The 22,307-nt window shown below is 47.6% G+C and overlaps 8 protein-coding genes across 8 annotated transcripts; 4 read left to right on the top strand and 4 right to left on the bottom strand.

Annotated features, from left to right (window-relative positions):
- Positions 1–33: 33 nt before the first annotated feature.
- N7495_004324 (uncharacterized protein) lies at positions 34–555 on the bottom strand (the record flags this gene model as incomplete). Its single annotated transcript, XM_057206975.1, has 1 exon — positions 34–555. The coding sequence occupies one exon, from the start codon at positions 553–555 to the stop codon at positions 34–36; it is 522 nt and encodes a 173-aa protein (XP_057064655.1).
- A 3,381-nt stretch (positions 556–3,936) lies between these two features.
- On the bottom strand, positions 3,937–5,136 carry N7495_004323 (MBL fold metallo-hydrolase; the record flags this gene model as incomplete). Its single annotated transcript, XM_057206974.1, has 2 exons — positions 3,937–4,346; positions 4,407–5,136. The coding sequence occupies 2 exons, from the start codon at positions 5,134–5,136 to the stop codon at positions 3,937–3,939; spliced, it is 1,140 nt and encodes a 379-aa protein (XP_057064654.1).
- A 382-nt stretch (positions 5,137–5,518) lies between these two features.
- N7495_004322 (NAD(P)/FAD-dependent oxidoreductase) lies at positions 5,519–6,853 on the top strand (the record flags this gene model as incomplete). Its single annotated transcript, XM_057206973.1, has 1 exon — positions 5,519–6,853. One exon carries the CDS (start codon positions 5,519–5,521, stop codon positions 6,851–6,853), a length of 1,335 nt encoding a protein of 444 aa, XP_057064653.1.
- A 781-nt stretch (positions 6,854–7,634) lies between these two features.
- On the bottom strand, positions 7,635–8,330 carry N7495_004321 (cytochrome b5-like heme/steroid binding domain-containing protein; the record flags this gene model as incomplete). The annotated part of the gene is made up of 3 exons (XM_057206972.1): positions 7,635–7,790; positions 7,867–7,993; positions 8,215–8,330. 3 exons carry the CDS (start codon positions 8,328–8,330, stop codon positions 7,635–7,637), a joined length of 399 nt encoding a protein of 132 aa, XP_057064652.1.
- A 996-nt stretch (positions 8,331–9,326) lies between these two features.
- Positions 9,327–12,686, bottom strand: N7495_004320 (putative ubiquitin C-terminal hydrolase; the record flags this gene model as incomplete). Its single annotated transcript, XM_057206971.1, has 3 exons — positions 9,327–12,137; positions 12,218–12,418; positions 12,471–12,686. 3 exons carry the CDS (start codon positions 12,684–12,686, stop codon positions 9,327–9,329), a joined length of 3,228 nt encoding a protein of 1,075 aa, XP_057064651.1.
- A 304-nt stretch (positions 12,687–12,990) lies between these two features.
- On the top strand, positions 12,991–15,206 carry vps27 (ESCRT-0 subunit protein VPS27; the record flags this gene model as incomplete). Its single annotated transcript, XM_057206970.1, has 5 exons — positions 12,991–13,058; positions 13,118–13,250; positions 13,314–13,595; positions 13,647–14,433; positions 14,488–15,206. 5 exons carry the CDS (start codon positions 12,991–12,993, stop codon positions 15,204–15,206), a joined length of 1,989 nt encoding a protein of 662 aa, XP_057064650.1.
- Positions 15,207–15,922: 716 nt separating this feature from the next.
- Positions 15,923–17,824, top strand: N7495_004318 (uncharacterized protein; the record flags this gene model as incomplete). Its single annotated transcript, XM_057206969.1, has 1 exon — positions 15,923–17,824. One exon carries the CDS (start codon positions 15,923–15,925, stop codon positions 17,822–17,824), a length of 1,902 nt encoding a protein of 633 aa, XP_057064649.1.
- Positions 17,825–18,155: 331 nt separating this feature from the next.
- Positions 18,156–19,872, top strand: N7495_004317 (cytochrome P450; the record flags this gene model as incomplete). The annotated part of the gene is made up of 4 exons (XM_057206968.1): positions 18,156–18,374; positions 18,425–18,622; positions 18,690–19,751; positions 19,816–19,872. 4 exons carry the CDS (start codon positions 18,156–18,158, stop codon positions 19,870–19,872), a joined length of 1,536 nt encoding a protein of 511 aa, XP_057064648.1.
- Positions 19,873–22,307: the final 2,435 nt, after the last annotated feature.

The following is a 22,307-nucleotide window of genomic DNA, read 5'->3' as shown; positions in this document are numbered from 1 at the left end:
TCCTTTATACAGTCCCCCATTACAACCCAACAATCAAGACCCATGCCGCCGATCCATCTGCGAGCCGAAAGCCATAAAAGCGGCAAAACTCCCAGTAGTCATGAAAACAGGGCCCCAAAAAGCCGGAACGAACTGTCCCTTCATCAAATACCGTCTCATAGACCAGTATCGAAAGAACCCATAACCTAAACACCACACACCAAGCAACTGGCAAAGCTGTGTAGCGGAAAACGCATGTCCTAGCATCGCACTCGTGGAACTGTCGACCTGTGCATGGTCGGTTTCGGTGCTCTTGTTTTCGGATGCTGCTACTTCCTGCTTTGAGGGCACGGGTACTGGGGCAGGTGCGGGTGGGAGTAGCCCGATACCTAATCTGGAGGATAGGACTCGGTCTATAGCGTCTAACCGGTCAAGCGCTAGGGCCATGGCTGCGAAGCCGAGGCCTGCCCGGGTCCATGAGAGGAACGTGCGCTCGTTGGCGTGGTGGTCGCGCTGTTGGGAGCCTGTGTTTGCGACGCGCGCCGGCATGACGCGGCGGAGGAGGGAGGCAACCATATCCCTAGACCTTGGGATCAATATGGGGAGGCTTGAGGTTGGGTGTGATAGATTTAAAGATTAAAGATCGATAAGCACGTGGCTAAAATTGCATCTTTGGTCCTCATCGGCCGTATCTTTTAGATCTACGGTACTTGCCTTGGCAGTGGTAAAGTAACTCCTCCGATACAGAAAGATCCATCAGTATTAGCACGTTCTGATACCGTGTTTTTTTCTTAATTTCTATTTCATTGGAGCAACAAACTACTACTGTGTATGCATTCGGCGATTAAAACCTCACTATGACCGGTTTGGTGCCTCGATTACATTACCACCACTATTATTGGTGAGTTGAGACCCACAGCGTATCAACTTATGCACTCTTATTACTCCGCGTGGAGTACTGCATTTTTGCACTTAAAGTAATTTCAAAATTGACCATGTTTGTCCTCTTTCAAATCTCTGTAGCCGTAGATGAGGTCGAACGTCGGCATTGATATCATTGTTTGCTTATTCGGACGAGAAAACAGTCGCTCGGGCGAGAAAACAGCTATCTCGGGCGAGAGAATGGCGTCATTTGAACTATACAGGCCATTACCCCAGTACTGTAATAAATCCAAATCGAAAGACTTAGGGCTTTGATATGAGTTCAGAACCTACAAAGCCATCCTTTTGTATTTCAGTGCTCTTTGCTTGGCTTAAATGACTATTAATCTTGGCTAGGTACTTGAAAGCTCTCTAGCTACGAATATGCATGTCCCTTAAGTATTATAAGAAAGACATTTTAGTTTACCTAGATAGGCAGTTTTAACCTCACTTTTACTTTGATCTCACTATAACTTTCATTTCACTCTTACTTTCACTTCACCTAAATTTTTCATTCCCTATCTGTCTAGATCGCTAGTCCTGAGTGCTAGCATATGAACCAGTATCTATTTCTTCTTCTGTATTGATTATTCCTCCTTAAACACCACCTACTCCTTCCAGGTGGCTAGATACTCCTATTGACATGTCTCGTGTGATGACAGAATGCAACAAGTGCATCCACAAGCGTGGTGATGGGGTGTACCTACTTAAGGATATACTGCAAATTCGGGTTATCAGTTACCATCGAGCTAACAGCTTTGGAACTGCCCTGAAACTTTTTCAACAGTCTGTTTGACTGTAACCAGAATCGAATCAATTGCCACAATCTATTAACTTCCTTATCAATTTTGAAGGAAAACCAAAATTTCCAGCCAACTTGAGCAATGTTCAGAAATTCAAATGGCAACAACACTGTTCTACCAAGTATTCGTGCATTTGTTTACATCCTCATGTAACCTTGGAATCCGTCAAACAATAAGACAGAAAAAGTGGCCTACACTCATTGAGTTACTGCAACAAAACGATGACTAACGTCGATCTGGACCTCGAAACAGAATTGCAATACTGCCGCCAGCTTGAACTATGTCTACACGATTTAGATCTAGTCATGCGATGAATTCTAGTCTATTCTCCGCTAGTACCAAAGGCCGAGGTGATGGTGCTTTAGCCGTTCTTATGGGTGTGCTTGGCCCCAACTATGTCTCAAATATGGTCCTTTTTCTCTTTTATAAAACATGAAGGCTCACAGTCGATGACGAGGTCCATACCATCGACAAGCATATATCCACCCCCTGGGAAGATCTCACCAGAATTCACCTATAAAATACATGGCCTTGAGCATTATGTTTTAACTAGCTTCCACTTTCATTTCACCTACGACACTCCTTCACTTTCTGTTTACTGTTGGTGACAGCCCTGACGTGAACTCGAGAATTCACTGCCTGCCTGCCAGAATTCTATTTTTCTCATGCATCGACCTAGCTACCCTACAACTAGGGCAAGGCAGTTCCACTTCCACTTCAGCCCTTGGAAGGCTCTTCGGTCCAATCCATGTATAGCAAACGAAATATAGGGTGATTAGAATTTCATCATCAAAGAATGAAATTTCCTCGCTGTCGGAGCTTGAAGAAGGGCCTCGCTATGGAGTATTTCAAGTTTCAGCCCATTAAAGTGCCGCTACCCAAAGGAAACAGGAGCAATGAATGTTTCACCCTGCAAAATTCATGTCTTCCTGAGCTCTTTAGGTATGGATCCTAACATCCTCACTTGACCATCATGTCATGCTTACCTACCGGAAGACAACTGTGGATAATTTGCCAGCTTTCGAAACTCCTCTATTCAAACATTTGAAATTTTTTTACAAAACTTTGAAACTACACTATATGACGATATTGAGCAACCACCTACGCTCAGCACAAGCATCTAGCGAGTCTCAGCAAGACTGACCTCCCGAAATCAACCATACGAACAATCAACTAGTATGGGATAATCTTCAGTTTGCTGCGCATTTGATGAGGTTGAACAATCCAATCCGGTTGTACCCCTTATTTGCCAGCATGAAGCCCTCCTTTAAAGAGACCAAGTGGCTTTCGATGCAAAGCACTGTGCAGGCTACCATGGTGAAAGTGTAACTGTTTCCCCCAGACTGGATTTCACCTCATTTTGACCTCACTTCCGAAGTCTCAATTTGCCTAAGATTGCTGAAAGTAAATACAAGTATTCATTACCAGCAGGGCTGGTTGGCATACACACCGGTACTTCCAACTTCCTCCTTATACACCTACACACTTTACAAGCAATGATCAAGCTTGGCCGAGAGTGAACCCCATGGTTTCTTGCTCCCTCGCTTCGAGACCAATCTCCATCACGGTTACCGCTACCCAGAGTGCATCACCCGACTGAGGGATTCGATGGTTCAATTTGATAGAGGATGACCTTGCCAGCCGATTATCAGACTAAGATGCACGAGTGCTATCAGATTCCTTTGCGGCTCAAAAGCTCGGAGCATCTAAAAGTCTTATGTCAACTACATCTGGTATATGTCATTGTGCTTGATCAAACCAACGACAAGCAAGAGTACAAAATGAGTGAATCACCCGGAAAAGAAGAATGAGAGGCCATACAGAGGGTTGGCAATCAATATAGGTCAAAGACCATTGTACAGCGATTTGCGAGAAAGGAGATGGGCTTCGCAGCATGGCTTTGCAAGCCCCCAAGCTGATTTGGCTACTGAGAGTGAGATGTCACCCGTAGACATTATTCGCTGCCAAATATGGCCAGCCCAGTTTGGTTGATCTACCCGGAGTCGGCCAGAAGTTCATACCTGGGTGTAATACTGAAGTTGAACTAAATATATTTACAAAAGCTTAGAGCCTTGGATTCAATCAGGCTAATTATTGTCGTATATTATTTTAATCTATTCTCGGGGTAGTATTGCAAATAGCATAACTGTATAAAATTGATCAAATGAAAAAATAAAATGCTGCATTTACAAATCTCACACAAATAAAATATGAACTCACAATCAGTCTGATGCTACCAATTCAGCCTATTCAACTTCAATGGCAGATGAAACAACCTATGACCAGAATTATTAGGCTGGGGAAGCTGGCCAGCCCGAATATTCATTTGCAAAGATGGATGTAATAATCTTGGTGCACCCAGCGTTGCATCTCGCTTAGTCCGCAGCGCCACAAACTTCTCCTCAGTAATTGACTCTCGAAGATGCTTGTTCTGCCTCTTATGGTCACCAACGCTCATCCAAGGAACAGGTGAATGGCGTTCCTCTGGCGGGTAGTCATGGCCTGGCCAAATCTTGACATGTTCTTCCAGAGCAAGAATCTTGCGGGCTGACCTGAAGAGATGGGTTGCGTTTCCGCCGGGAAAATCACATCTTGCAGATCCGATATCTACATGGAAGAGAGAATCACCACAGAACACATTGTCTAGCATAAACTGTTAGAGCGAGATATGCAGTGTATTAGGGACTTCTTGGTGACTCTTACCTCCAATATGATATCCTAGATGGTCCGGTGTATGACCGGGAAGGTGAACAGCCTTTGCAGTCAAGTTTCCAAAGGAAAAAGTCTCGTCATCGTCGAATAACTTGTCAAACACGCCTATATACTCCTCTTTCGGTACTCCATATCTCTCACCGAAGAGTCGTTGCACCTGTTCAATGCGTTTCCCAATCCCAACTGGTGGGACATGCACTTGTATTTGAGAAAGGCGCTTCTGGAGATACGCAGAAGCAGTGAGGTGGTCTGCATGAGCATGCGTTTCAACGATCCATTCGATTTTGTAGCCTTTGTCTTTGATAAGACGTAGTATATCATCGGCTGAGATGGTAGTGATAGTCTGGCTGGCCGGTTCATAGTCCAACACCGGATCGATGATTATGGCGGCTGAAGTTGATGGGTCGGCAATGATATACTGCCATGTACCGGTCTTGGGTTCGAATACATTGTGAATGGTTGGTTCTCCTTTTGCAGGGGTGCTATATGACCTAGTGTGAAGCAAATCCTGATATATTTTGATGGGGCGAGGAATAGAATAGGTGTTACGATATAGAGATTGAGGCTTTGGGAGTCCTCGGTGGTTATATGCGGTTCTTTCTCCTTGCTGGCTTGAGGTAGTTATGCTGGCGTCCGATGAAGGGATTGCCCCACTAGGCGTCAAATGCCGACTTTCTCTCCACAAACGACGATAAATGGCATTGGCCCGAATCGAGATCATGGCTGTTCCAAATGGGTGAGTTCTAAATATGTATCAATTGGTCGGACGAAAGATATTGGAGTGAGAAGTAAGATTGTGATTGAGGTTGGATTATATAAGATTGGGGGTAATTTAATTAAAGGTCGCCGATAATCCGGCGATAATCGATCTTTTTTTGAGTCATACAGTCGCCGATTAACAATCAAGTAAGTGATAATACAGTCGGAGACAATAAGTTGAGCATGAAGTACGGATCATGGAAGCCGAGTGGATCCTGTAAAGGGTCTGTATTGAAAGTTACGGATCCACGGCCGAGAACAAACTTCTTCCAGTTAATTAGAGCCTCTGTCTTTCCTTTATCCCTCATTTATAGGAAGAGGAAAGAGAAGAATTAATATACAAAATGTTTCGCCAAGTAACAACGGCGGCCAGCCGTGCACATGCCGTGCCCAGCATCCGCTCCTTCGCAACCGCCTCACCCGTCAGCGCAGCCCGCAGCCACAAGGTCGTCGTCGTGGGCGGCGGTTCAGCTGGTATTTCAATCAGTCACCAGCTGCTCCAATCCGGCAAATTCAAGACACACGACATCGCCATAGTTGACCCGGCCGAATGGCACCACTACCAGCCCGGCTGGACTCTCGTCGGCGGAGGACTGAAGGACAGAGAGGAATTGCGCCGACCACTACGTAGCCTGATTGATTCCCAGCTCAAATTCTACAACGAAAGCGTGACCACATTCACACCAGAGGGCAACTTCGTTACCCTCGGCAATGGCGACAAGATCAACTACGAGCAGCTGATCGTCGCTCCAGGCCTCAGCATCAACCTAGGCAACATCAAGGGTCTCCCCGAGGCCCTGGCCAACCCGGACGCCCCCGTCTCCTCCATCTACACCTATGATACCGTCAACAAGGTCTTCCCCAACATCGAGAAGCTCAAGAAGGGTTCCGCCATCTTCACCCAGCCCGCCGGTGCCATCAAGTGCGCCGGTGCCCCGCAGAAGATCATGTGGCTTGCACTGGACCACTGGAAGCGCGCTGGTCTATACAACCCCGGCAACCCATCCAACTCATCCATCGATATCAGCTTCGCAACCGGCTTACCAGTCATGTTCGGAGTGCCCAAGTACAACGCCGCACTGACAGCCATACAGCAGGAGCGCGGCGTCAACGCTCTTTTCCAGCACGACTTGATTGCCGTTGAAGGCAACAAGGCGACTTTTGCCCGGCTCGATGGAAAGGAGGCTGTGACAAAGGAGTTTGACTTCCTGCACGTCGCACCGAAGATGAGCTCGCCCGCTTTCGTCAAGGATAGCCCTCTCGCGAACGAAGCCGGTTTCGTCGATGTCGACGATGCCACTACCCAACACAAGAAATATGCCAACGTCTGGTCTGCTGGTGATGCCTCAAGTCTCCCTACCTCCAAAACAGCCGCAGCTGTTACAGCCGAGGCGCCCGTTCTCACTCGCAACTTGCTGCAGGTGTTGGATGGAAAGAAGCCTGATGCTGTGTATGATGGATACACTTCCTGCCCGATGACAACTGAATACGGCAAAGTTATGCTGGCTGAGTTCAAGTACGGCCCTGAGCCGAAAGAGACCTTTGGAAAGTGGTTCGGTATTGATCAGTCTATTCCCCGTTCCAGCTTCTACTACCTGAAGAAGGACTTCTTCCCTTGGGTATACTTTAACTCCATGGTCAAGGGTAAGTGGGGAGGTCCTAAGGGATGGACTAAATAGAGTATAGGGAAGATGTTGGTGTATTGAAATACTGTATAAGACTTGGATGATTGAAATCACTAAAATAATTACTACACATGGCAGGATTGCCCTAACTTCATGTTAAAACACTTTAAAGCACGGCCTAGCCCCTAGATCAATACAGCAATTATTATACTCCTGTCATACTGATACCATATTGCATATCGGGAATGCACTTCTTCGCCGACTAATGCGCCAAATGTAGAAGCGGGTGTAGCCGACACTTTTCAGAACAGATCTGGAGCTTATTTCAGGCATCACAATTACAATTTCGAGTTTCACGGCTTCCCTGACTGCCATTGACTCTTATGTAATATTGGAAAACGGAATCCGAAGGAAATCCGTTATCAAGCCTACAGTTGATCTAAAGTCTAATATATGCACAGAAGCAGCTAGAAACATCGGATCTACTCCGAATTCTCCAGATAACGGGAGCATTAAAAGCCGAAAAGAGCAAAAGTACTACAGTAAAGCCGATTCTCACCCCAAATAACCAAGGGACCGCGAACAGGATAAAAGATCAATATCAAGATCAAGAAAATAAAAAAAGATATTCAATAAGAATAGTATAAAAAGAAGAGGAATCTGTCATAAACGAAATGCATCCATGAATCCGTACAGGTGATATCAACCCCGTAGACTCTTGCTCCTTTGCTCCCGAGATCGTAGTTCTTGCTGAATTGTTTTTTTTCTTTATTTTCTCTTTCCCCCGATTTACTTTCTGCTTTGCAGTAGTAACTCTTGAGTCCACTATACTCCTCTACTGCTGCTTCTGCTGAGCCTGGAGGTAGTTGTAAGCTCCGTAGGCAATAGCACCTCCGATGAGGAAAATAGCGTAGAGACCGACACCGAGACCGGCAGGGGAGGGACCGCTGGATGAGGAGGGAGCGTGAGTCTTGGGAGCAGGGTCACCGGGCTAGAAGGACATAAAGTTAGGAATTTGAATTCTGAGATGCAAGGGTTGTTTGTTCCCTGGAGCTATTATATCATACCTGGCGCTTCAATGAGGCGACGAAAAGGCCGTCCAAGATCTCGCGCGCCTCGTCGGAGTGGCCGACGTCCTCGAAAGCCTCGGTGCCATCGACACCGGCAACGTCCATGAGGACTTCCTCACCACCACTATAGATGATCCGTTAATATAAGCTGTTCTGGTATATAAATGTCTAGAGCATCGAGTCACGGTGTGACAGGGGGTATGGTCCGCTGCGGTCAAGCCAAGATGGAATTGTTTGCGCGATTAGGGGGCAACCGTTGATTCCACTCCTTGGCAAGACTAAGGCCCAACAGAGCCCAAATGACAGAGAAGATAGGGAAAGTGCATAGTCCTGGAGAGTACGTACGGGTGCTCATCGACGAAGCTGGTCACATCATAGACCTTGTCGTGAATGACCATGTACAGGTCCTTCTTGGAGGCGTGGGCGGAGACCTCCTCGAAAGTGAGTTGCTTGTCAGACATGATGGACCGAAGAATCTGAAATGACACGAAGAGCGAAGAACAGATCAGCTAGGGCTTGAAGAAAGTAGAAAAGAAGAGGGGGTAAGATAGCAGGAGAGGACAAAAGATGATCCGTGTTCTTTTTCTTCTTTAGGAAAAAGAAGGTGATAGAAGGGATGAGATAGAAGATAGATCAGAATACAAAGATAGACTCACCCGAAAAGACAAAAAGAGATAGAGACAAAAAGAGATAGAAACAAAAAAAAAAAAAAGGGACAGAGATCTTGATATGTGCAAAAGGAAGCCAAAGATCGAAAAAGAGAAAGGGTTAATTATTGGTACGTGCGTTGCTCCTTCTCCGCCGGGGGAAAAGCTACGGATGCCGTGGTGATAACCGATGGGCTGATTTCTATTTGAAGGAACGTAAGGGGCGAAGTTCGGGCGAATTCTACACCGGTTCTTTGATATTATATTGCTTATTCTTAACTACGAGAATTAGGGATGAAGGTGGTGCAGGACTCAACGAATCAGAAGTTGCTTATTATATTGTCAACAGGCGGAGTAACTATGGAGCCGATGTACGATCTACCGAAGTATACAGAACATCAACAATCAACAGATTCTATGAACATGAGTTACATACATAGTACATAGGTACTCTATTCTATCTCAATGCTCAACGCTAATATATTATTGTAGTGCTCCGTACAACCGCCTCCGATTTCTCCAACTTCCCCGGCCTCTATTTGCTCCAATCCATAGCCTCGGGAACTGATACATCGGTTATTAACCACGGGATCCATCAATCTATTACTGATAATCCACCGGTCGATCATTGATCTACTTTTTAAGTTGTTCATATAGTCATGGAATTTGGGTACTGGATGAAAATGTAAGCCATAGTACCTCATCTCTAGATCGTAGCTCGTGACATAGAGGGGAGAGCATGTATGGAGCAGAAAAAGACAAATAAATCTGTGGAGATAATAAGAAAGGAACAGAAAGAGGAAAATACGCTCATTTCGCTGGGACTCGCTCATAAAAGACTATGTACGCCTGCTCGTTTTGCAGCCGGTCTCGCCCTCTGAGATCACGCGGGTTGAAATCGGTTGCCCTTTCGTCATCAAATCTGCGCCAACATTGACGCTCGGCATCGCGCACAAGGGAAATGTAATGTCCACTACCCATGGACGATCCAATATGGCGGAGAACAGCAAACGCGTCATATGTGAATGGGGGGACCGTGGCACCGGTGGCGGGTGGTGCTTTCGAATCGGTAGTCGGGATGGGATAGTTAATGACAAAATCATCCATGCGCAGTCCATGCAGAGGAAATTCAATGGGGGTGTGGATCTTCCGTGCACTTTGTGTCTTGGAGGCAGAAAAACGTTTAAAGTGGACCACCAGAATTTGTGGAGCTCGTGTCATAATGATTTGTTTGGTCGCCATGCGCTTGCATTTGCAGTGTGGGCACTTCCAAACTTCATCACCACTCAGCATCTCTTCTTGACAATAACTGCGAAGACACTGGTAGATGTCTCCAGTACCAGTGGCAGGAATTTCCACACTGATACTATAGAAGGCCTCGTACGTAGTGGAGGTCTTTTGACAAGTGGTGCACCGAAGCCGGCTTGCATGCTGCCCAGCAAAGAGGGATGAGATGAATGACTCTTCCCGGTGGCTGTATCGGTCCCATTCGATCTTGGAGACTTTAGGTACGGGCATTCTCTCCCGTTGCATCTCCTCTGAAAACGTTAATGGCCGGAGCGGATTGCGCTGCCAATTGATGTTCAGGTCCTCATGGAGGCAGTCCACCACAAAATCGAAAAACTCCTTGGCATCCTGCTGTCGATCGATGACCCATTCTTGGTTCAATCTACCACAGAAGTTGCGGAATGAGGTTGGCATGATCACTTCCACGTCGTTCTTCCAGAGGGACCGGATCAGGTTCGCATAAAGGCCAGGCATCACACCCTGCGACCCCTTCCAGTTCTTTTGTACATAGTAGCGAAATCTATCGTCAATGAAGAATTTGCTCATCACGATAGTTGCGCTCAGACATTGGAGTGTAGAATTCATGTAGCAGGTAACACCAAAATTGGTCAGTCCGGTGCGCGGAAGTTTCAAGCGACTGAGAAGAGAACTAGGCGTATACAAGGCAGTTCGAACGGCCGAATTCTGTCGCTCTAAATGAGGCTGGATCTGCCGACCATCTGCAACCCCACTGTAACTAGGCCGCGAAATAGCAGGAGGCGGCCGAGACGGAGCTACAGGGATGGCGGGAGCATCATAATTGGGAACTAGAGGTGCAACAGGTCCAGATTCCGCATATACCATCGACTGCTGGACATGATGCGGCTCTGGGAAGCGGCGCAAGAAATCTTCGTACGTGTGAACGAACGGGGCAGGAGCGTGTTCGTTCTTATCCAGCTGTTCAGGTTCCTCGCTCACCGATTCCGAATCCTCTGCTAAGTAAGTGCTTGTGTCAATTTCCTCATTTTTAGACTTTTCCATCCATGCCGACAATTCCTCGTTGTTGAGAGGCGTGAACCCTCGAAGCCTCCGTTTGCGCACTTCAAGACTGGAGTTGGCGCTGGCCACGGTAGGTGTTCGACCCAGGGGGCGACCTGGTTTCGGAACAGGCTTCCGGTTTTGCAGTGACCCCATGACAGCCGCAGTCGAAGAAGTGGCAAGCGACTGTGGGCCAAGGAGATCAATCCAAGCATCCAGACCACCGAGGAGTAGAGCAGGAGGGCGCCCCGCCTTAAGTGGTTTATATTCGTTAAATTCATACAAAGTGTCGTAAAGAGCTCTCAAATGTGGCGCTGACGTTCCAACCGGTGAGCCTGCAAGGTAGCTAGTCGACGCCGTACTTTGATCATAATAGACAACGAGATCAAATTCATTCCGTCGTTCGAATAGTGCTTGTTCGTATTCTGGGGACACAACCAAGCGCTCCTCAAGTTCTTCCGCTGACACATTCTCTTTCAAAGCCACCGGGTCGATGGAGATGATGGACTTGGCATAAATATGGCCGTTGTCATATTGATCTCGAGGGCGAACATCGATCAGTAGTACGCTATATTTTCGCATATAATCAAGGAGGTCTGGTGCTGAAACAGTTGAACTGAATGGTAAGTCGGGAGAATTACTGCGCGCAGCAAAGACACCATTAGGTGTTTGTGACCTGTACGGACTATCATGAACGCCAGGGCTAGGGCTTCCATGCGGAGAATTGGCAAGCTGGGAATAGCGTCGACTCCATGATCGTGTGCTTTCGGTTGAGGTTCTTGGAGGGTTCGGTGGTGGAGGTTGCGATGGAACGGTGTAGATGGGACTGTAGGCGGGATCGGGAGCACGGGGAAGAGATGTTGCGAGAGGTAATTTTGGTGGTACGTTTGGAGCGGGTGATGAGGAACCCATGCTGCGAGGGCCCAGGGGCCGCCTGGTTGGTGGCGCATATGAAAGGCCAGAATTACTGGGTGGAGTGTTAGACGTATAGCTTGATACTTGCCCCGTAGGTCCTGAGGGAATATGCAATTCATGGTCGCGGGGTTGCATCTTCAGCCTTGCAAATCGTTGTGCCAAAATGTCGTCTACGGGACTTGAGAATCGCTTGGAGTTTGACTGTTGAAACTGGGTAGGGCTCGGCATCCTTGCATCGCTCGTTGCTCTGTCACGGTTCTCAAGTCCCCACGTAGTAGACGCGGGCTGCGATTTAGATAGTTTTGGTGAAAATGACCCAGTGGGTTGTACATGGGTCTTCAAATTGTCCTCGATAATCTCCTGCTTGATTGCGTCCATTGTTCCTTGCTTTGTTCGTACGACCTTTAATCCAATGGATATCAAGTCAGTATTTAAACCCGTTAATGAGACGAAAAGAATTTCTTATAATGGAATTATCGTACCCGCATCAAAGTCGCGAACTCATTGTAAAATCCGGGGCGCTGGGTAGTTATGGTCCGGTAATCTGGATGGTGAGGAATGAGGTTTATGGTAATCTCCGAGGCTCGCAGATACTCCACATAAGCTCTGTCGGATTCCTCATCATCTGCGAGTCTTTTCGCTTGTTGGATCGCCTCATAGGCTATCCTCATTAACACATCGATCTGCGTATCTAGTCAGTCGTTGGTACCTTCCACTCCTAAAAATATTACTTACCGAAAGGTTCTCGCTCGTGCTCAGCAACGCTGCTTGGTCCTGCAGGTCTTTGATATTGGGAAACCTAGGTCGTGGTACTGAAGAAGTGCCACTATGATATGAGATCGGCCTGGTGGCCTGACCGTGGGAATGCATATTGCCCCCCACCGAGTAAGGACGCCCCTTCCACGGTGGTATGTATGGTAAGGATGGTAGAGTCGCTGCATCGGGGGGCATGGTCGAGGCAGAGGAAGTATAAGTATCAGCGCATGACTGCTAAAGGAAAGTTACAAGGCAGCAACAAAGAGTGTCGAGTGAATGATATCCATGGGGTGGAAGCGGGTCTGGGGTATCATGACAATACTTCCTTACTCTCTCACCGCCTTGACCCTATGACGCCAGGAGACTTAGTCAACTGCGGGCTGGCGTGGAGCTCTGCTATCCTTCATTTCACTGTTGCCTAGGCTTTTTCTACTCTTAATTCATTTAAATTGAACTTGCGAGTCTGTTTAGTGTGATACTGAGCTTACCATTCTACATTATGGCAGGCTGGTTTTCCTCCACCTCGCCGCTCGACGAGCAGATCGAGCGGGCGACTGCTTCCTCGCTGTACGTGGTCATCGTTATTATTGCAGCCTAACCCTTCAGTATAGCTGACCGAATATTAGAGAGGACATATCGCTTAACTTGGAAATTTCTGATTTGGTGCGATCGAAAAGCGTGCAGCCCAAGGATGCAATGAGGTCCTTGAAACGCCGCTTGGAGAACAGAAATCCAAATATACAAATTGCGACTCTCAAAGTGAGTCATATTCGCCTGGAACTTGAATATGCCAGATACTAAAGCGTGCTTGTTGTTTACTAGTTGACCGACACTTGTGTCAAAAATGGCGGTACACACTTCCTGGCCGAAATCGCCTCTCGTGAATTTATGGATAACTTAGTTTCACTACTGAAATCCGAAGGTGCTCCAATGAATTCTGATGTACAGCGGAAGGTACTGGAACTCATACAGAATTGGGCTATGGCAGCTCAGGGCCGAATGGATCTGATGTACTTGGGCGAGACATATCGCAAGCTACAAAATGAGGGATTCCAGTTTCCTCCTAAAACAGACGTCAGTGGGAGCATGTTGGAGAGCAATGCGGTAAGTTTTATTTGAAAACTTTAGATGGAAACATACTAAGTCCTGAATTAGCCGCCTGAGTGGATAGACTCTGATGTCTGCATGCGTTGTCGAACCGCCTTTAGCTTCATGAATCGCAAACACCACTGCAGGAATTGCGGTAATGTCTTCGATGCACAATGCTCCAGCAAGACGCTTTCTCTCCCTCACCTCGGGATTTTGCAGCCTGTCCGAGTCGACGACGGATGCTACGCCAAACTAACTTCCAAGTCGCTTCCTCCACCGGGACTCTCTGACAGATACGCATTCAAGAACCACTCTATCACCAAGTCTAGTTCAATGGAACCCCGTGGAGCCAGAGTAGATACTAGTTTCGATGATGATCTTCGCCGCGCCCTCCAGATGAGTCTGGAAGAGGCAGAAGGAAGAGGGCCATCAGGGTTTGTATCACAGACTGGCAACGTCCCCCAACCAGCCCATGTTCCCCAGCAAGTCTCTGCACCTCAGCCAACAAGTGATGACGAGGAAGACGCAGATCTCAAAGCTGCAATAGAAGCGTCACTTCGAGATATGGAGCAGCACAAGCAGAACCATGCAGCTGCTTTGAAGAATAACGTACCATCAGGTGTCCCCTCGGGCGCCTCTGCCAGCACTCCGGCCCCGTTACCGAAGAATCCATACGAGCTGAGCGCTGTTGAGACAGAGAACATCCATCTCTTCTCGACTCTGGTAGATCGACTGCAACATCAGCCACCAGGCACCATTCTTCGTGAGCCCCAGATCCAAGAGCTCTACGATAGTATTGGCGCCCTTCGACCCAAACTCGCCCGAAGTTATGGCGAAACCATGAGCAAGCACGGTGAGTCCATATTCCATGAACCGACTCCACGTCCATTTAGCTGATTGATATAAGATACCCTGCTTGATCTACATTCGAAACTATCGACCGTCGTTCGTTACTATGATCGTATGTTGGAGGAGCGCATGTCCAATGCATACTCTCAAACAACTTTCGGCTATGGAGCCGCTCCTGGAGCGCCTCAGTACCCGGCCATGAATGCTACTCCCTATAGACAGGATAGGACGACTGGTGCAGAGAACTTCTATTATGACAACTCCGCCGCAGGGTACGCGCAAACTCCAAACAGCGGTGTGCCGAGCAACATCCCCCATGTATACCCACAACAGGCTCAAAGTAGTCCTGCAGAGTCCCAAAATAATGCTTGGAACTACAATCCATATCCAACTCTAGCATCACCTCCACCCAACAGTGTCGCGCCCAGCAACCAGGCTCCTCCAGGACCCGCAGGTCCGCCACAATTCTCGGAGACGCCTTACCAACAGTCCCCCATCGTTCGGCGCGACTCTCAGTACCAACCAAGCGCACCAGAGCCGTACTCTGAGACAGTACAATCGCCCGCTTACACCACTGGAGCTGGCATTCACCAGCAGCCGAACGGACCTCCGCCTCAATCATACTATTACCAACATCAGAACCCTAATACAGTACCATCTGGATATCCACCCCTGACTGGCCAACCGGGACCATATCCGGAGGCCGGAGAAGTTCAGGCCCCCAATTCCCACCATCAGCCTCAGCCACCTGTGGAGGAGAGCTTAATTGAGCTCTAGCGTGGACTAAGCATTTTTTTTCTGATGGCGTTCTTTTCTTCTCCGTTGGCTTTCTTCTCGATGATACCTGGGATCTTCTATGATTGTTTCTCAATTGTAAGTAGTTGTAGTTGTAGTTTAGGACTAGACCTGTCAAGTGGGGTTATCTCCAAACTACTCAATAGTCAGAAATTTTGGTACTCCGGATGTGTAAGCTAATTTATGAGTCTTAATCTATATCTTCAATCTATATCTCCAATGTTCAATCTCCGTCTATAGTCGCGTGTACTCTCGAACACAGTAGATAATTTCCATTTATCTATGAATCCTACTATGGTTGTAGTGAATAATTGACTAATTTTAAAATTTATCAATGCTACTCACTGACTTAAACGGGTTCTAGACTTGAAACCAAGGTTTTTTGCGACTCCACATCCATTAGCTCGTACCGTAATATTACATCGCCGGAGACAGCGACATCGACACTTCCATCTTCACTCTCGCACAATCCTCCTTTTCCTTTCTCATCCTTTCATACCCCCATCTTACATTCACTTATGGAAACACAGCCTAGAATTTGCTTGCAAATACCAGGGTAGAAACCCATTGCCCGCTTGGTTGCCTTTTTCCCAACCTGCACTACCCTGCTGTGATACCTCCTCACCTGCTTCGGCCAATCCCCTTCGATGACTTGTGTACATCGCTGATTTACCCGCCTTTCTGGTCCTTTTGCCGCTATGCCCACCGGTACATCCTCCCCTGTCAAGCGTCCTGGTCTCGGCCGCCGCGCCGTTTCCTCGCATGCAGTCATCACGCGGTCCAACTCCAACGATCTTTCGCAATCGCACACATCCTCTACCACAACCACCTCCACCAAAGCAACCGCCGGCCCCAAATCTCATCGTGCACACGTGGTGGGTGGCCATCGCAGTCATACACGCAACCCTTCTGTGAAGAACTTGGCCAAGTTGCAGCGCTTCCAACTCCCCGAAACTACCGGACGTCAGCATCAGCGAAAGAAGTCTGCCCCCGTAACCCCGGTCGCCAGCCCACCCAAAACCCCCGGACATGTGCGTTGGAATGAAGATTTGCACGACCACCCCAAGAATCATTCTATGAAAAGAAACTACTCTACACCTGCGCTCAGACGAAATCCATCAGCTACAGGGAAGAAGGCGCTGGTCACTGGAGACCGACCTATTTCAAGTGGAGGAAAGAAGAAGACGGTCGGTTTTGAGCTAGGTGATGATGATATTAGCGACGACGCTGAATGGGAGGATACCACGCAATCACCCGAAAGCACTAGACGCAACTCGGTCGCACCATCAAACCCTAGTTTGGAGAATCCCCAGGTCTTGATCGATCCCCTTACCTTTGTGAAGCGATCTTACCCGCAAATGACTCGTGCAACAAGTCTCCCTGACTCGATTGTCAACAACTTTGTCAGGGATCAACTTGATTCGGACGAGGAACATATTGATTCAGACGACGATCAGCCAAAGAACAAAGAAGCCCGCAACGGCCACGACACAGAAGATAATTCTAGCCCTCCAGACGAACGAAGTGATATCGCCAACCGGCTACTCGGTCGGTCATTCTCGGCCAAGGCACCGCCTGCCATGTCTTCCATTTCTGCGATGGCCAAGACAACGGACTCGACTTCGCGCAATGCTTCCTCTAACAACCTTACCGGCCAAGATGATGTACAGCGCACATTCTCCACCACCAGTCTTGGTTTGGCCAATATTGCTGGCAGCCAGCCGAACGCTACTTCATCATCTATGGAAGGCGGCGTCTCAAGATTCATCGTTAACAATAAGGCCCAAGCATCGTCCCAGGCCGACTCCGATCCAAATACTCCATCCTCGTTTCTCCCTCACTACCACCCTCAAACACCTCCATCACCCAGCAAGGCCAACCCTACTGCTTCCCCGGCAAAACCACGGGGTGCAGAGCACTCGCGGACCAATCTGAAGCTCTGGCTTCAACGCACTGCTACTCTTAACAATTCGCCTCCTGATAATCATGGTGCATCTACAACCGTTTCTACGGCGGTCATCGACCCGATGTTCCAAGCAAATAGCCATCAACGACCAGGTACTAGTGCCTATGACGCCGGTCGCGCCATGAACGGCGCTGGTGGGGTGAGTGTCCCCGGACAAGACACGGAAGCGCGCCACATCCGCAAGGCATATGACAAGACATCTCTAGAACTTATAGTGGTGCGCCGATTCCAATCTCCCACGGGAGATAGTTTCAATAGACTTCGCACTATTTCTCGAGCAGCCAAGGCTGTCCCTAGCGTCGAACAAGGGGCCACGTTAGGAAAGCCGGTGAAATCACCATCCTTGCCTCTGCTTCAGAATCGAAAACAGAGTCGGCTGGACTCCAGTGCTGATTCAAAATCATATCTGCCTGATCCTCAATCGTCTACCTCCGATGATCAAGCCACCAATAGTGAATCCACTGATGCCGCACAGGCAACAAAGTCCCCGCACCCATCTCACCGCATTTTATCCACTTCAGACGAGGCAACACACAGTATACCAGGCCATGATGAAGAGTTTCCTCCAGTCAATGAGACTGATATGATGATGCGCCGCATGTGGGAGAGTCGAGAAGTGGCTAGTTCGGCCTAATCGGGGTTAATGTTTACGTTCATGAACTTCGACTTTTTCCTTTTTTGGCAATTCCCCAGGCGCAGTTTTCAATGTCACCACTACTGATTAGAATGATTATGGAACATTCTAATCCCCTGCTCCTTTTTTTCCCTATGCACATAGCCTCACATATTTCCCCCCGAATTGTTACTAAACTTAATTGGTTTCGGGTGAGATGTCTTCCGGAACGACCCAATATGGCGCCACACACATAGCATGATTAATAGTGTTCCTTTGATTTGACCCTTTATCTTGAAAGCAATTGTATACTTATTTTTATATTCTTCTATTCAATTCTATTACAGCAATCATGGATGTACTGCCGCAGCTCGTCGGCAGCCAAATGCTGCGAATTGGCGCCTATGTGGTCGGCCTCTTCACACTTGCAGTAGTCCTGAATCTCATCAGCCAGCTATTCTTCTACAAGCGTAATGAGCCTCCAGTTGTCTTCCACTGGGTGCCCTTCATTGGAAGCACCATTGGATATGGAATGGATCCTTACAAATTCTTCTTTGACAACCGGGCAAAGGTATGCAGCTCTATCTACAGCAATTGAATACATACTTACCCAAATCTCAGTACGGAGATGTTTTCACATTTATCCTGCTTGGATCGAAGACCACTGTCTATCTTGGAATGGATGGAAACGAGTTCGTACTCAATGGCAAGCTGAAGGATGTCAATGCCGAAGAGATCTATGGAAAATTGACCACACCTGTGTTTGGATCCGACGTTGTTTACGACTGCCCCAACTGGAAACTGATGGAGCAGAAGAAGGTATTGCTGATACCCATGCACATGATGACCCTAAAGAATATTCTACTAACAAAAGACTTCGTAACAGTTCGTCAAGTACGGACTCAGCCAACAAGCCCTGGAATCCTACGTCCCCCTCATCGAAGACGAATGCAACCAATACATCAAATCATCCGGAAAGTTCAAGGGCAACTCAGGCACAGTCGAACTCGGTGACACTATGGCCGAAATTACCATCTACACATCCGGTCGCACCATGCAAGGCGATGAAGTTCGCTCAAAGCTCACCTCGGAATTCACTGACCTTTTCAACGACTTAGATGCCGGCTTCCAGCCCATCAACTTCATGCTTCCCTGGGCACCACTTCCTCACAACCGTGCACGAGACCGTGCCCATGGCAAAATGCGCGAAGTCTACCTGGAAATTATCCGCCAACGTCGCGAGGCCCTCAAGAAGGGTGGCCCGCAAAACCATGATATGATCTGGAACCTGATGACTTGCTCCTACCGCGATGGCACCGCCCTTCCCGACAAGGAGATTGCTCACATCATGATCACCCTCCTTATGGCCGGCCAACACTCCTCGTCATCAATCAGCTGCTGGATTCTGCTGCGCCTTGCTTCAGAGCCCGAGTTCACTGAGAAGTTGTATCAGGAACAGGTCAACGCATTCGGTGCTGACCTCCCATCTCTCAAGTACAGCGACCTGGACAAGTTGCCTCTGCATACTGCCGTGATCAAGGAGACTCTGCGTATCCACTCCTCCATCCACTCAATCATGCGTAAGGTTAAAAACCCTCTTCCCGTACCCGGAACCAACTACGTTATCCCCACTTCCCACACAGTGCTTGCATCGCCTGGTGTAACCTCTCGCGATGAGAAGTACTTCCCCAACCCCCTGGTCTGGAATCCACACCGCTGGGAGACCCGTGTCGAGCCCGAAGAGGACACTGAGACAGTGGATTACGGATACGGCGCCGTTTCAAAGGGTACTCGCAGCCCATACCTACCTTTCGGAGCTGGTCGTCACCGCTGTATTGGAGAGAAATTCGCCTACATGAACCTCCAAGTCATCATTGCCACATTTGTACGCAACTTCAAGTTCTTTACCGTTGACGGTAAGGTCGGTGTTCCAGAGACGGATTATAAGGTATGTTATTTCACTGAATGGTGCTTATTTGGTACTTTGTTTCTAATTCTTTCGTGCTTGTCAGACTCTCTTTTCCCGGCCTATCCAACCTGCTACAGTGCGGTGGGAAAAGCGCAACTAGATCGTTGTTTTTTCTTCGTCAGAGATTTAAGATACAATTCCAGAATCAAAGTTAGATCAGATAGTAATTTAATAGTTATGAGAGATTGAAAATTTTAGATTATCTACGCAATCTTCGACGTTTTGAAACTTAAATTTGATAAAAGGATACTTAATTGAAACTTCGGTATAAATACATGATGGAATGGAACATAATACTAACCTTCCAAGGAAACATGTTTCTGTCAAGTAGCAAGAGTAAAGTGGAACGAGGTAGTCCTGAATAGCCAATGATATTTGTGTTCCCCAGGATGTATGGAAATGATGACTAACACGGAGAAAACAGACTAACTAAATGCAGTAAGGGGTATGTGACCAATTAGAATACGAATTTCCCAACGAGCTGATTAGCGCGTATCCGAATGCGAAGGTAATTTTAACAATGCGCAATGATGATAAATGGCTTGAATCTCTCAAGATGACTCTATGGCAAGCTTGGAGTGCACCAGAAGAGCATATTTCAATCATATTTGAGACGATTTACCTTTGATTAAAGTTTTTGAGGATTTTCAAATACCAATGCAGCTCTGGGAACACCGATGATAGGTCCTCAAATACTAAAAGGGTGGCCAACTGGGAGTTACGGACTGCTTGGTATTATTGGATCGATAATCATCTCGCGGCGATTGAAGGGCAAATCACAGGATAGCTGAAAAATGGGGAGGCTCGTCTCCGAACGACCACAGGAGGATCTAACCCATTTACAAGTTTATGTCCAAGAATGGACTAGCTCCGACCGAATGCGCTTCCATCAGCCCAATCCGCGTACTGGTATTCCAAACAAAGAGGGAAGTAACATTACAACAACCAACAATTATGCTATGTGGGAGAATAACAGCCTCAGGCCCTTGGGGTTATAGCCAAAATACGAGATGTCAAAGAAGCACTTTAGTGCAGCAGTCTATCGTGACTGGATTAAAGTTGTGTTTTTTTTTTGGCTAATTACGTATCTCACTGCTATATATGAAGGTGCCTGATGGCTCTTGGAAGCGCGAACTGACTGGGGTTCAATTATTTGGGTGAGGATGACCAACTGCGAAAACATTGAAAGAGATGGACGAAGAAGAGATACATGTCATAAAGCGTGAAGCGAGCGTGGCGAGTTCAACAGAGATGCCCGGTTTGTTTTCAAGTACACTTCCAATCTTGGTACGTTGGAACCTTACAATTCGGGCTGTTACTTTACATTCAAAGTACATCTCTACCTGTGTACCTTTCTGTTAAGTATTTCTATAATGCGAGCCCACCTTAGTATAGCCGTGGACGTAGGTATAAGTGAGGCTCACCGGGTCTACCTACCTACAGAAGAAGGTAGGGGGCTAGCGTATTGTATTTTAATTTTTTGTTGAGCTCATTACTTCGCTGGACTAGTCGATCACATCACTTGGCTTTGAAGCTACAGGTGAGCGAAGTAGATTCTGCACCGAGTGTCATCTAATACCTATTACTCAGGGAGTAAAAGTGGCGAGGGGGTGAGGACTACAGCTGAAGGGGAAAGCCAAGAATTGATAGATGAAACTCGGTATATATCACGAGCCATGATGCTCTCCAGGTGGTTGGGCTTGGATTGGTCAGGGCATTCTAAGGACGGTGCCAAGTCCTGGTCGACGGCGTGGCCCGAGCCGCACGGGCGGACCTCGGAGTTCCAAGACATTCTTCGACAAAGCATTGGGCTCCCCTTGCATTTCAGGTTCACGTGCCCAAAGCTGGTTGAGGTTGGCTTTCTCAGCCCTACGTCATCTACCGTCCACTAATCCAAACATGGCTATTCTCCGCATCCCTAATTGATTTAGATCGGAGATCCGAGGTTCGCTACAAGCATGGCTTCAAACTTGTCTGCTTTCAGTTGTGAAGACCGCTACTTCGGTCAAATACCGGGGAGAAAGTGAATTGAAGCATCCAAGGATGGCTAGCCCTGAACGCTCAGATCCTATATCACAGCTGATGTTACATTAGTCCCTATTATTCTGCGGGGTTTAATCCACGCGGGCTCAAATAATTCCGTCGAAATGAAGCTCCTTATGGTTCCCTTGGTATTACGGAGGTGGATTTCAAGGTTTCCCCTGAAGCCTTTGGCTGTCGCTTAAATTCATAGCTTATTCTGTAAACTTGCCTATTAACCGAGACTCGCACCACCTGTACTCAAAACTAAGTGTTTATTGGTACTGATATGCGATAAAATATAATTTCTACCTGATTTATTGGAGGAAAATTGAATACTCGACTAGAAACACGTGGACACTCGCCGGCATTTCGACAAAACAACATTCATCTCTCGATTCGTCATGAAAGGAGTATAAGTAGGCAGGCTAGACACTGGCCTGGTACAATAAACTTTTTTTGAATACCTGCCTCCTGTCTCCTTCAAGCCACTGAGAAGCTTGTGAACAATCTATA

The sequence above is a fragment of the Penicillium taxi genome (genome assembly GCF_028828555.1).
Source record: "Penicillium taxi strain IBT 34144 chromosome Unknown utg000003l_segment0_segment0, whole genome shotgun sequence".
In the NCBI taxonomy this organism is placed as follows: Eukaryota; Fungi; Ascomycota; class Eurotiomycetes; order Eurotiales; family Aspergillaceae; genus Penicillium; species Penicillium taxi.
Note: the sequence above shows the minus strand (reverse complement) of the source record. Positions and strands in the feature narration are given on the sequence as shown.